Genomic DNA, 12,295 nt, shown 5'->3' with positions numbered 1-12,295 from the left:
GAAACCTGGGGCAGGCTTTGGCAAAACGCGAACGCCGCGCTCGGATTTCGGGCTAATGGTGCTACCTCCAGGAACAGGGGAAAACGAGCACCTAAAATCCTGGCTAAAATCCCAGCGGAGGGCTGGCAGATCCCTCCCGCCTGGAAAATGAGGGAAAATCAGTCCTTGTGCTGCTCTGGTGACACTGCCGTGGCTGTGGTGAGGGATGGAGCAGCCGGGGAGACTCGGAACAAAGCCCCTGCGCAGCCCCCAGCCCGGGACACAGAGAACTGCGATCCTCGGGGAGCGGGGCCATCCGCGGCCGCGCAAACAGCGCGCTTGGGCCGGGAAAGGGCCCCGGCGGTGGCTGCTCCTGCCGCCGGCTCCGGATATTTCATTGATTCCTTTTATCAGTTATGGCATTTGGGACAAAACTATTACTATTAATAGTAATCGCAATAGTTAATAAATAGTAGATAAATAGCAATTAAATCAGAGGGGTTTGTGCTTGCAAAAACTTAAAGGAGAGGGAAAATTAATCGAACAAACTTTAAAATTCGGAATGTCGGGGAATTTGGAGAAACAAGAGAAAAACGCACTTTAGGGAAACGGGACGAGCGGCTGCGGGAGAAGGAGCAGTGCCAGGGCTGCGACCACCGCGGGGGCTGCGGGGTGCGGGGTTAACTCTGGGGAGGAAAAACCCCACCACGCTGGGATTTGGAGTTAACTCTTTGGGGAGGAAAAACCCCACCACGCTGGGATTTGGAGTGAACTCTTTGGGGAGGAAAAACCCCAGCACGCTGGGATTTGGAGTTAGCTCTTTGGGGAGGAAAAACCCCAGCACGCTGGGATTTGGAGTTAGCTCTTTGGGGAGGAAAAACCCCAGCACGCTGGGATTTGGAGTGAACTCTTTGGGGAGGAAAAACCCCAGCACGCTGGGATTTGGAGTTAGCTCTTTGGGGAGGAAAAACCCCAGCACGCTGGGATTTGGAGTTAGCTCTTTGGGGAGGAAAAACCCCAGCACGCTGGGATTTGGAGTGAACTCTTTGGGGAGGAAAAACCCCAGCACGCTGGGATTTGGAGTTAGCTCTTTGGGGAGGAAAAACCCCAGCACGCTGGGATTTGGAGTTAGCTCTTTGGGGAGGAAAAACCCCAGCACGGGATTTGGAGGGACGCAGCGATGAGCGTCAAGGAGGGCTGGATCCCCAGCTCCGGCACACAGCCCTAACAGTCTGCCATAAAATTGGAGCTGGGGAAGGTTTCCTCTGCCAGGGGTGCCCCGGGGCTCCTTCCCTGTCGGGACGCTGGGGGGGACGCGGGGACACGGCGCAACTACCGGGGGAAACGCGGGGGGACATCCCCAAATTGTCACCACCGGGAGAGGGACAGCAAGCTGCTTTTCTTCTTGTTTAGTCGCTCTCTTAAACACAACCAGAAAAGAACATTAAAGGCATTTCTAGATTTCGTTTCGGTTTAGTTTGGTTTTTTTTAAAGTTTTCTTTTTTATTCCCATGCTCTTAATTTTGAAAAAAAAAAATCACAAAACATAACTTATAAAACAATATATATACTGCATCCTTATCCACAACAGCATAATTGAAACATCCAGCGTAACGTTTACCACAGGTGTGAAATACACTGGGAAAGAAGTACCGTGTGCATTTTATGTCTCTTTGTCATCTACAGGTAATAAGTATCGACAAAAATAAGCAACAAATATGCCTGCAATTAAACTTCATATGCCTTTTGTATGCGTATTAATAAAAATCATATTTATAATTTCCATGTTTTGTTTGTTGTTTTTATTTTTTTTCCAACAAGCACTTGTAAAAGTATCTATATTTACATAATAACACCTTAAGATAATAACACCTTAAGAAATTTTTTTTTGGTTCCTTGTTTTTCCTTCACATTTAGAAAAACAAGGAACGCTTTCAGCTTTGCTAAGAACCTTTCCGGACGCCGAGGCTCTCTGTTTCTTTAGCAGAGATGCAGTATCTGAAATCACTTCATAACAAACCATTTTTCGTCTTGTTTTCGAGACTTTATAAACGGGGGATGGTTTTCCGTTTTACTTTTCAAAGAGAAAAAACACCCCCTGCATTTAAATAAAGGTGAATGATAATTTCATTATCAGGATAAGACTTTGGATGGGGAAAAAGATGAACAGTTTTCGCATTGCTGAAGGGTTTCTGTGCTCTCTCACAACCGGGGATACTGCAGTCTTTTGGAAAGGATGAAGAGGTAGGAACCTTGAGCTGCTTAGTATCAGGAATGACTGGATTAGAGCTTCCAACTAAAGAAAAAAACATCAAGAATCATGCATTTTAAAAACAGTTTATTCAACGGCCAAGGACAATGATCCGGCACAATGCAACGGTAGATATAAATATAACCTTATATAAGTGGTTGACCCTTGTCATTATTATTTTAATAGTTTCATACCTAATATTTCAACCATTTTTCCCCCTGCAGATTCTACTCTGCGATTTGTTTTTTTTTTCCCTCCCCTCTTCCCCCAACCTTTTTTTTTTTTTTTTCCGAGTGTGATTCTGTTTCTCAGTGGTAAACATTAACCAAACTCTTCCCGTGCGACAAGCGGCCAAGAACCGTCCCACCAGCTCTCACCACCGAGGCGTCCCCTCCTGCCGCCCTCCCCGCGGGGCAGCGGCCGCCTTACCGGCTCCTGTGCAAGTTCAAGTAAACACATACAACCCGCATAATCCAGAGAAAAAAATTGCAACTCATCCATGTACCAGATTTCGGTGTCTCTTGCAAAAGTTTTCTGGTCCGTTTACGGTTTTAGACGGAGTTATATATTTTTTTTAATTTTTTAAAAAATATTTTTAAAGCGCTGTTTTGTTGGTTGCATCGTTGTTTTGCTTTTTTTTTTTCCTAGACAGTCGAAGTCCGCGGAGTTTTTGGGGCTTTTTTGGGGGAGCGGGGGGGGGGGAGGGTGTGTGCTTTATTTTATTTTTTTTCCCTCTCTCACTTGCTTGGGTTTTACTTTTAATCATCATCGGGTTTAATATTTTTTTTTTTCTTTTCCGTTAAACGTCGCTTTGCTTCTGCTTTGCTTTGTCGGCGGTGCTTTGTCGGAGGTGGTTTGTGTCAAGTCCGTCAACTGTTGTACTGACAGGCGTTTAAACTAGAGCCGGGGCTTTGCAAACTGCTGTAGCCGAAACTGGAGTGCTGCTTTGATTTCAGTCTGAGGCTGGCTAAGCTGGAGTTGCAAGTGTCCCGGTAGACGCTGTAGGGCGAGCCCGGCGGCCCGTAGGGACAGGCGGGCGAGGACATGGCCGAGTTGAGCGAGGAGCCGCTGATGTTGTTGATGTTGTTGAGGCCGGAGTTGGCCATGCCCGGCACGGCCGAGTGCCCCATACTGGAGGGCATGTTCATGGAGGGGATGCTGCTGGGCGCCGAGAACATGGACTGCGACGACAGGGGGCTCATGGAGTTGAAGAAGGTGAAGCTCTTGGTGGAGAGCGGCGCCGGGGTGAGGCTTTTGGTGGCCCAGTTGTTGTAGGGGTAGCCGGCGTACATGTCGTCGTAGGGCTGCATCAGCCCGCTGAACTGGGGCACGTAGCCGTTCTTGCACAGGTCCATCTGCTGGTTCCGCTCCCGCTTTCTCCACTTGGCTCGGCGGTTCTTGAACCAAACCTGCGTGGGGAGGGGGGAGCGACACGTCTGGGTGAGTGCGGGGCCGCAGCAGCCCCCCACCCCACCCCACCCCACCGCAGGGGCGCGCAGGGATCCCGCTGTCCCCGGCCCGGCCAGCTCCTCCGGGAGCCCCGAGCGGGCTCCGCGCCCCGCACCGCCCGTCCCCGCTCCGCGGGCTGCCTGCGCGCACGGCGGGCTCTGCGCGCATCCCTCCGCGCTCAGCGGGGTGCGCCTGCGGGATGCGCGCAGCCGCCCTGTGCCTGCGCGGGTCTCCGCGCCCCCGCCGCCCCTTCCCCGGAGCCAGACGGGGGGCGCGGACACGGCCCGCTCTGATTAGGGCCGGCTCGCCCCGGCTCTGCCGCGTTTCCGAACGCTAATGCTGTGTAATAAAAGCCCCCTGTTACAGATCATAAAAAAAGGGATTAGATTAGTATGTTTAGGTTAAAAAAAAAAAAAAAATCAATCCTCGCATTGCCCTCGGATAGATGCAGCCTCTGCCTTTATATCTAATGAGAATTTACTGCCCTAACCAGGAAACAGAGGAGAGGGGCTGGTCCCGATGTTTGATGCGAGAACGGTCCCAGTCTCTGATTATTTTTATACATAATAATATATATAAAATCATGTCTATCTATCTATCTATCTATCTATCTATCTATCTATCTATCTATCTATACATAGAGCCTTCGGAAAGCATTTGAATCCCCCCGATTGAAGCCGGGCAGCTTCAAAAATCTTTAAAAATTGGTTAAAAATCTGCATCCTGCTGCCGCTGCCTGCGCCCAGCCTGCGAGGCTCCCTTGCAGCATCCTCCGCACCGCAGGCCGGGTTTCTCCCAGCGAGCCGGGGCCCTGGAGCTCCCTGCGGACACCGGGGCCCCGGCCCCGCGCAGGCTGCGCTCCCTCCGGAGCCGGGGTGGGGGCGGGGGGCGGCTCCTGGGGCCTCCCCTCCCGGCGCAGAAATGGCACAACTATTATTAAATACCGGGCTCAAGGATGGAAACTCCGTGGGGGAACGGATGGCGGAGTCTATTTTAAAAAATAACAATAATAAAAAGAATCCTGTATAAATAGGAAACGAAAGCCAACATGTTCAAAACCTGTAATATACTCCTCGGAAGGTGCTTCCAGACAGGAATTTCCTGAAAATGAGGGTAATAGTTTTAATTATGGCTCCTAGACATTTTAAAGGAAGGCCCTCATAGCAAATTAAGGTTAGATTTGCAATCTGCCATCTCAAAACATCAAACCCAAACATCTCCACACAGAAGGAGAACGAAATTATGTTAATTGCAACTCATATTTTAGTTATATTTGTTCCCTGAAATATTCAACCAGTATTAATGCTCAGGCTTTGTTTTGTTTTAAACTCAATTAAGACAATGCTTTCAGACGCAATTGTTTCAGATGGGTGTTTACTTTTCAAATGTTTAAAGCAGAATCTCTGTAATCCGATTTGGTCACTCACGGTTTAATTGCCAAGTCAAAAACAAAAAAACGAAAAGCAAAAAAGAAAAAGTGGATTTTCCGTGCGGTGGGGCTCCGCTGCGCAGTTCCCGCTCCCTTCTGTGCTTAACCCACGGTCCCGCGGTGTGCGACCACTGCTGAAACCGCGCGGGGAAATGTCTCGGGTGGGAAAAAGCACTTGGGAGGTGGGCAAACAGGGACACAGAGACCGAGCCGCTTCGGCCCGCTCCTTCTTGGCCAGGATCTTTCACTCATAAATCTCTCTAAGGAACTGCCGAAGCACAACACACACACACGCATACATATATATGTGTGTATATATATATATATATATATGCGCATACATATACACATACAAATACACACATATAAGTTTCTCGCCGTGTGCACCAACATTACCCAACCCCTCGAGTATGGCTAAGAGGGGCTCATATATATATATATATACATATATATATATATATATATATATATATATATATATATATATATACACATATATATATATATATACATACATATATATATACACACATATACATACACACACATATATATAAATATATATATATACTGTATGTGTATATAGACACCATATATATAGATATATAAATATATGTATATGTGTGTGTGTATATATATATACAAATGTATATGTGTGTGTGTGTATATGTATATATATATATATATATATATAGTGGCATAGGCTCCGAGGCGTGTGAAAATGGAGCGCTCGGCGGTACAAGTCTGTGTCTCTCGGCCTCCACCAGCAGCCCGCGGCCGCGGGGGACGCGCGGCCGGGCGGGGCCGGCCCCGAGGCCGCGCGGTGCGGGCAGGATGGAGCTCGCCATCCCGCTGCCGCCATAGCGAGGGGCAGTGGCTTGTTGGGAGACGGCCGTGGCGATTACTGGGAATAACCAGAGCTAGGGGAAATTGCTGGGATGGGATTTTGCTCCATCCTTGCGACGCTCTCCCTGCAGTCCGGAGGGTTATCCCCCCACAGTCAGACCCTTCCCCACCCGGCCTTTCCTGCTCCCTGCACCGCTCGCCGCCCGCTTTTCGAACTGGTCCCCAGCGCAAGGCCGGCGGTCGCTGCCCGCTCCGGGCGGCATCTCTCCTTGTCCGAGAGCAGAATTTCTCCTCTCCGACCTGGATCCCAGTTTTGGTCACTAAAACCCAGCCCAGAGCAAGCCGTCGCAGCGCTGTCCCAGAAGGGGCAGCTCCCCCGAGCCCCCCACGCTCCGGCGGGGCTGCAGCCCCTCTTACCCGGACTCGGGGCTCGGTGAGGTTGGTCCAGACGGCGATCTCCTCCCGCATGCTCATGTCGGGGTAGCGGTTTCGCTGGAAGGTGGCCTCCAGCTCCTGCAGCTGCTGGCTGGTGAAGTGCGTCCGCTGCCGCCGCTGCTTCTTCTTCTTGGCCGGGTCGTCGGCGGCCCCGTCTTCGTTTTTCTGCTCGCCGCTACGCTCTTTTTCTGCGAGGGGTCGGGTTGGGGATGGTTGGTTTATTTGGTTTTGTTTCGTGGTTTTTTGCTTTAGTTTTTCCCCCAGTACAGGCACACAAAGGCAGACACCCCCGCCCCGCGCCCAGCGCTGCCCACCCCACTGGAGGCACGCGTGGGGACACCGGGGACACCTACTCGTGTCCCGCTGGGCCCTGCACCCAGAGAGTCCCCGCAGCCCATCCCGGCCTTTCCCGGCGCGGCTGGGGAAGGAGCAGGAGCCCTGCCGAGCCCAGGGCACCCGGGGATGCAGCAGGAGGGACCCCCAGAGCGGCCCCGATGGGTGACTGCATTCGCGGGGAGCGGGGTGCCTTTCTACGGCACCTTCTCGCTCCCTCCAAACCAAGGCGTGATCTTTGCTCTATTGTCTTTGTTGTGCTCGGCCGCGACAGGAAACTTTGGAAGGGCAAGGGTGGAAAACCCAGGAGCAATTAATAGCAAAAAGCCCCTCTCCGCTCCCCCACTTCATTCTCTTTTCATAATTATTTTATTCTTCATCTTTTAGGATTTTGGTATTTATTTTAACACAGGGCTGAGCGAAGCCCTTCGCAAAAATCATATCGGAAGAAGGAAAGAAAAAAGAAACCACCCAGGAGGGTTTTCTCGGCCGGGATTTGCGCGGGCTGGGAGCAGGAATTCTATACCGGCCCTGCGAGCCCCCTCTCCTATTTCGCAAGGGGCTCTCTGGCTCTCCCAGCCCGGTTTCGGCCCGCTTTGTCCCGGCTGGAGCGCTCGGAGAGGCTCTGAAGGCCCTGAACCGAAGCGCAGCCCGGCCGGGCCCGGCGGCGCGGGGAAGGGGCGGCCGGGCCGGGCAGGGCCGGGGGCCGCGGCCAAGCCCGGCCTCGGTCCTGCTGCTCCAGAAGGGAAAACCCGCCCCGAGTTTTCTCTTTTAGAGCTTTTTCTCTCCTCCTCTGAAGACTTGGGTTGTTTTTTTTTTTTAAAAAACCCCCCTTCGGAGGGTTTTCTCCCGCCGCCGGCGGGCCCGGGGGCATTTCTACAGCCCCGACCTCTGCGAGGTAAGCGGAGTCTAAAAATAATCGCGTGCTGAATCCTGAGCCCGGCAGGACTCGTCCTTGCAAAGTCACCCTTGGATCGCACCTTGCTGGGAGCCCTGCACAGGGCGAGGGCTGAGGGTGCTCAGTGGACCCCCAAAGGGGCCGATGGCCCTGGGGGTTTGCAGGGAATCCCAGGCCGCTCAGACAGACCCATCGCCCCGGGCCCCGGGTCCCAGACCGGCCGAGCCGCATGGCCCGGCGGCGGCGGCGAAACAGAAACAAAAATCACCCCCGCCAGAACAAATCGTGCCGCTTTCGGCCGCGAAGGGCTCGGATAAACCGGGCCCAGAGGGAGCGGGGGCGATCGGGAAGCGGCAGCGGTCCCGGCTTTAACTCTCCCGGTCCTCCCTAAAAATCCGGCCTCAGCGCAGGGCTGTGATAGAATTCCGAATCATGAGAAAAGGCATCTTTAATCGGTTTTTGTAACTAATTTTTTTCGCCCCATTAAAAAAATAAAATCTAAAGGTATTTTGCAGGTTCTCGGAGAAGAAAAGCAGGCAGCTCCTCAGCCCTCCGGCAGCACCGAGGTGTCACACACAGGGGTAGGGCAAAATGGAGCAAATCTCCCTCTCTAATCTCCAATAATCCCCTCTAATCTCAGAGTCCCTTCCAGACGCCGGTCTCTAACTTTGTTTGCGAATCAGGCCGGGAGGCACAACCCAAACCCTCTTTATCACCGAGTGCCACTTCGGGACCGACTCTTACAACTGCCACTCTCCAGGTTAAAATTCCCAAAAGCAACAATAGCTATTAGAAAACTAAAATGACATAAAACATAAACTCCCTCTGAAACAGTCTTGCTGGAGAAGGAATATCACACTCCTTCTTTAAGCTTTTGTTCCTCTCTTCTACCTTTCCCTTGCCATTCTAAAAACGTTGTTGTTTTAGTTAAATGCAATCTGAAGAGCACAGCGTTCCCTGTAGCCCTCGCACACGGTGGTCAGGGCATGGGGATCCTTCCCTTTTCCTGCGGGGAAAGCGCTCAGCCCCCACGCAAAACCTCTCCGCGGCCGCGCACATCCCCTCCGCGGCGGCCCGCGCTGCCTGCCTTGGCCCCACGCTGCCTCTCCGGCTCTGCCTGACCTTTCTTTCTTTTAAATTTTTTTTTTCGCTGACAGAGAGATTTTTTTCCATCTCTGCACCACCCGAGCTGGAAAATAAACCCGGGCAAAAGCTGACATTATTTCAGAAACATCCGGCAAAACCGCACTCCCCGAAGAGCCCCCCCTTCCTCCCGACCCCATCAATTAATAACGACAGTTTTTTTATTTAAAAATAAATAAAATAAATGAAAGAGAGCAGCTCTGGGATGGGACCACGGAGCCATGCGTCCCCCGGGCGCGCTGTCAGCGCCGGGCACGGTGGGGGAGGCAGCTCCAGGAGGGCCCCGGGGCCCCGCTCCGGTTCCCGGGGCTCGGCTGGGATGGAGCCGCCGCGATCACCGGCCGCCCTGCTCACCCCGGTCCCTCCAGCGCCTCCGGCTGCGCGGGGCGCAGGCTGAGCACCCCCGGCCGCCCCGCGCAGGAAGGCGCGGTGGGGAGGGGGAGGCAGCGCGGGGGGAGCGGGCCGGGCGCGGGGGGCGCGGGGAGGGGGAGGGTTACAGGGTTACCTGGCACCTCCGTGTCGGAGGATTCACTGGCTGAGTTGTCGATCGGGTCTCTGGGTTCCGAGGATCTTTGCAAATGGAAGCTGGAAGCCATGTCATGGGAGGGTTGGGGTCTCAAGCTCTCAGGCAGTCTCTCCAAATTCATTCCACCTTTAAAGGAATCCATGGCAGGGGCGCCGAGCTGCCTGGGGGAGTTTGCAGGTGTTTATTCCACACAGAAAGGAACAAGGAGCTTTTTTTTTTTTAAAGAAGAAAAAAAAATCAACAAAAACCAAAAGCAAATCCACTTATTACTAACAGTATTATTTTAAGGGTGTCGGAAGCAATCTGGGCAGTGCCTGCAAGGCGGCTGTCTCTGCTGGGGAGAGGCACGGCGCTCCGGCCGCATAGGCAGGGAAGTGGTAAAGATCCCTTAGAGAGAAAAGCGAGTTGCGAGTTGGACAGTTTAAAGCTAAAGAGATTAAAGTGACCTGCCCTAGAACAAATGCCTGTAGTTAAACGGGGCTCCTCCCCCTGAAGGTTAAAACCTCCCCGTCTCGCTCATGCATCACTCCATCTAGCGCTGGCCCAGCCCGGCCGCGCGGGACCTCACTCCGCACTCCCCGCCACCCGCGCCCCTTGCGCGCCCGCGGCCAGACCCGCGGGCCCCGCCGCCCCCGCCCGGCCCCCGCCGCCCGGCCGCGGCTCCTCCGGGAGCGCCTTCCCTCCTCCTCCTCTTCACCCGCCTCCTCCCCCAAACTCGGTGATGTATTTAAAAATTTTTCACAAACGAATGGGGAGGTGAACAATCCCCTGGGGACCCCCGCCCGCTCCCAGCACCCCGTCAGTTCGCCCCCCTCCCTGATCCCCCAGCAGCCGGCGGCGCGCAGGTTGCGCCCCCGCGCAGCACGGCAGCCCCACGGGTATCCCCACACCCCTCCAGGCTGGGCCCCACGACCCGCGGAATCTCCGCACCCGGCGTGGATGCGCACCCGCGCACTCCTCAGTGTATCTGCGCGGGGCTGAGCGACCCCACCGCACGTTTCAGTGCCAGGGGAAGATGTTCCTGGAGGGGTGCTGGGGCTGTGGGCTCTGTCGGAACTGGTTTTAACCTTTTTTAACATTATTTTCCAGGCTGCGGGGGTTATAAGAGCGCAGCCCGGGGAGCGGCGGCAGTGCCATCTCTCCCATCACATCATCTTTCAGCACATGATTAATAACAAATAATTTTCCTGCTGCAGCCGAACTCGCGGTGACCCTCGGGAGGGGTCTCTGCGACTGTGCCAGTCCGGGGGCCTGGGCAGCCGGCGGGGAGGGGGTGGGAGACCCCCACCCGTCCTCGGCAGACCCCCTCTCCTGTATCGGTGCACCCTGTCCCGAGCAGGGGCGTGTGGAGCAGGGCCCGTCCCCGGTGCGGCCCACGCAGGCCGGGATACGGCCCCGGCCCTCCTGGAAAACACCTCGGTGTCTTGGCGAGGTGGAAAAACCCACGGGGAAGGAAGGTGGGAACGGCGGGTACCGGGGGTGAGGGGAAAGGGGAGCAGGGAGACGGGAGGAGGACCCTGGCTCTGGCTGCCTGGGGAAAGGACCCTCTGTCCTCTCTCCTTCCTCGGCTCATTTTAACTGATCTATCCTGACATTCTATTTTGCTTTCAAATCAAGTAAAGATGTGGGAGAGAACTTTTGAACTGTTTTATGGAAAAGTGGAGGGAAGCAGTGTTCCAGCCGTGCAGGCTTTTCCCGACCTTGCCAAGGTGATGGAGTCGGGCCCGCCCCGCACCCCCGGCAGACCCCGCAAGGCCTGGGGAGCCCAAAGCTTCGAACCCCTTCAGCTCTGCTCTTTAGCACCGTTCAGGGGATGCTCATGTGGGCGCTGTCACGGTCAGCTCTCCCGAACTCTCTTTCTTTTTGTGGATTTTTTTTTTAGTGACATCTTGATGTCCTTCTGCCTGTTCGCCTCTCCCGGCTGAACTTCGCTCATGAGTCTGCAAACGACTGGGAGTTTCGAGCACCCGAGGTGAACCAGACAACCTCGGGGCAGTTTAAGATGGACGTGGTTTAAAAGGCAAATATTTACCAGGGTCTCTGAGCCTCAAGGGGCTCAGCTGATGCAGGAGGCACGGGAAGGATGGAGACCTCCTCCAGTGCGAGAAGCAAGAGGTGGGAGCGGCCTTTCTCCCAAGGAGGAGGGAGGTGAATACACTGCAAACGTGCACCGTGTCTGAGTCCCCTTTTTTCCCTTTATTTCTGGATGGGCCTGCGGGGGCTCCCCCGCCCTCGGCGGAAGGGGGACGGAGCCCAGCGGGCCGTGCTGGAGGGAGGCGTTGACCTTAAGGGTCTTTTTCAACCTTGATGGTTCTGTGACTCCACGACTCTGCCAACAGCCTGGCTCCGCTCCGGCTATTTTAAACCCACTGCTCACAGCAGCCTCCGAACCGGAGGCAGAATTTTTTCGTTCCTTTTAATTTTCCTTTTTTTTTAAACAAATAATGCGCCGAATTACGGTTTTTATTCTGTTCTATAAAATCTAGTTTTAAAATATTCGTTCTAGGTTCAATTCCTCCCGGCTGGGCGCAAAGACAGGCTCTGCCCGGGCACCAGAGCGATTCTGCCGAGGCGGCGACCGCGGTGACGCCGGGTCCGGCTGTCTTCCAGGCGATCGCAGCCCTCGGCTCCTCCTGGGCTGTCACCGGGGCAGACACCCCCCGATACTGCCCTTGAACGGAGAGTGACGGGCTGGCCCTGCGGAGCCGGAGCAGATCCCGGTTCTGCCCTGGCCGTGGCGTGGGCAGGCATTTGCTGCACACCTGAGACGGGCAGTGGGAGAATATATCTATATCATAGGTCTATCTAATCTAATATCCATCTAATCCATACCATGTATGTCTTCTCTGTGTGTCTCATACACCTTTCGTGGATTTGAGGGCATCCTCTCCCTCCGTGCTCCGCGCAGCGGGCACAGTCCCACAGCGCAGAACCAAACCCTCCCGGTTATTCCCACTGCTGCTCCCGACACTTATGTCACGACAGCAGAGCGCTCCTCCAGGGCGG

The 12,295-nt window shown here is 54.2% G+C and overlaps 1 protein-coding gene across 2 annotated transcripts; it reads right to left on the bottom strand.

Moving 5' to 3' along the window:
* Positions 1–1,494: 1,494 nt before the first annotated feature.
* PITX1 (paired like homeodomain 1) lies at positions 1,495–9,694 on the bottom strand. 2 transcript variants are annotated; one of them, XM_064387693.1, is made up of 4 exons: positions 9,564–9,694; positions 9,269–9,446; positions 6,372–6,577; positions 1,495–3,639 (listed from the first exon to the last, which is right to left on the bottom strand). In XM_064387693.1, exons 2-4 carry the CDS (start codon positions 9,429–9,431, stop codon positions 3,100–3,102), a joined length of 909 nt encoding a protein of 302 aa, XP_064243763.1. In that variant the 5' UTR covers positions 9,432–9,446; positions 9,564–9,694; the 3' UTR covers positions 1,495–3,099. The 2 variants fall into 2 exon arrangements, with proteins under 2 accessions (XP_064243763.1, XP_064243762.1); XM_064387692.1 differs by having other exon boundaries at positions 9,269–9,450; positions 9,564–9,693.
* Positions 9,695–12,295: the final 2,601 nt, after the last annotated feature.

This window comes from Passer domesticus, chromosome 13 (genome assembly GCF_036417665.1).
Source record: "Passer domesticus isolate bPasDom1 chromosome 13, bPasDom1.hap1, whole genome shotgun sequence".
In the NCBI taxonomy this organism is placed as follows: domain Eukaryota; kingdom Metazoa; phylum Chordata; class Aves; order Passeriformes; family Passeridae; genus Passer; species Passer domesticus.
The sequence above is the reverse complement of the archived record's forward strand: the minus strand, read 5'-3'. Positions and strand labels throughout refer to the sequence as shown.

Coding starts and splice junctions, on each gene's coding strand:
- PITX1 (XM_064387693.1), bottom strand. CDS start 9,431: ATGGATTCCTTTAAAGGTGGAATGAATTTGGAGAGACTGCCTGAGAGC. Junction 6,578..9,268: donor CTCCGACACGGAGGTGCCAG/GTAACCCTGTAA, acceptor GACCCCTCGCAG/AAAAAGAGCGTAGCGGCGAG. Junction 3,640..6,371: donor TCACCGAGCCCCGAGTCCGG/GTAAGAGGGGCT, acceptor CTCCCCACGCAG/GTTTGGTTCAAGAACCGCCG.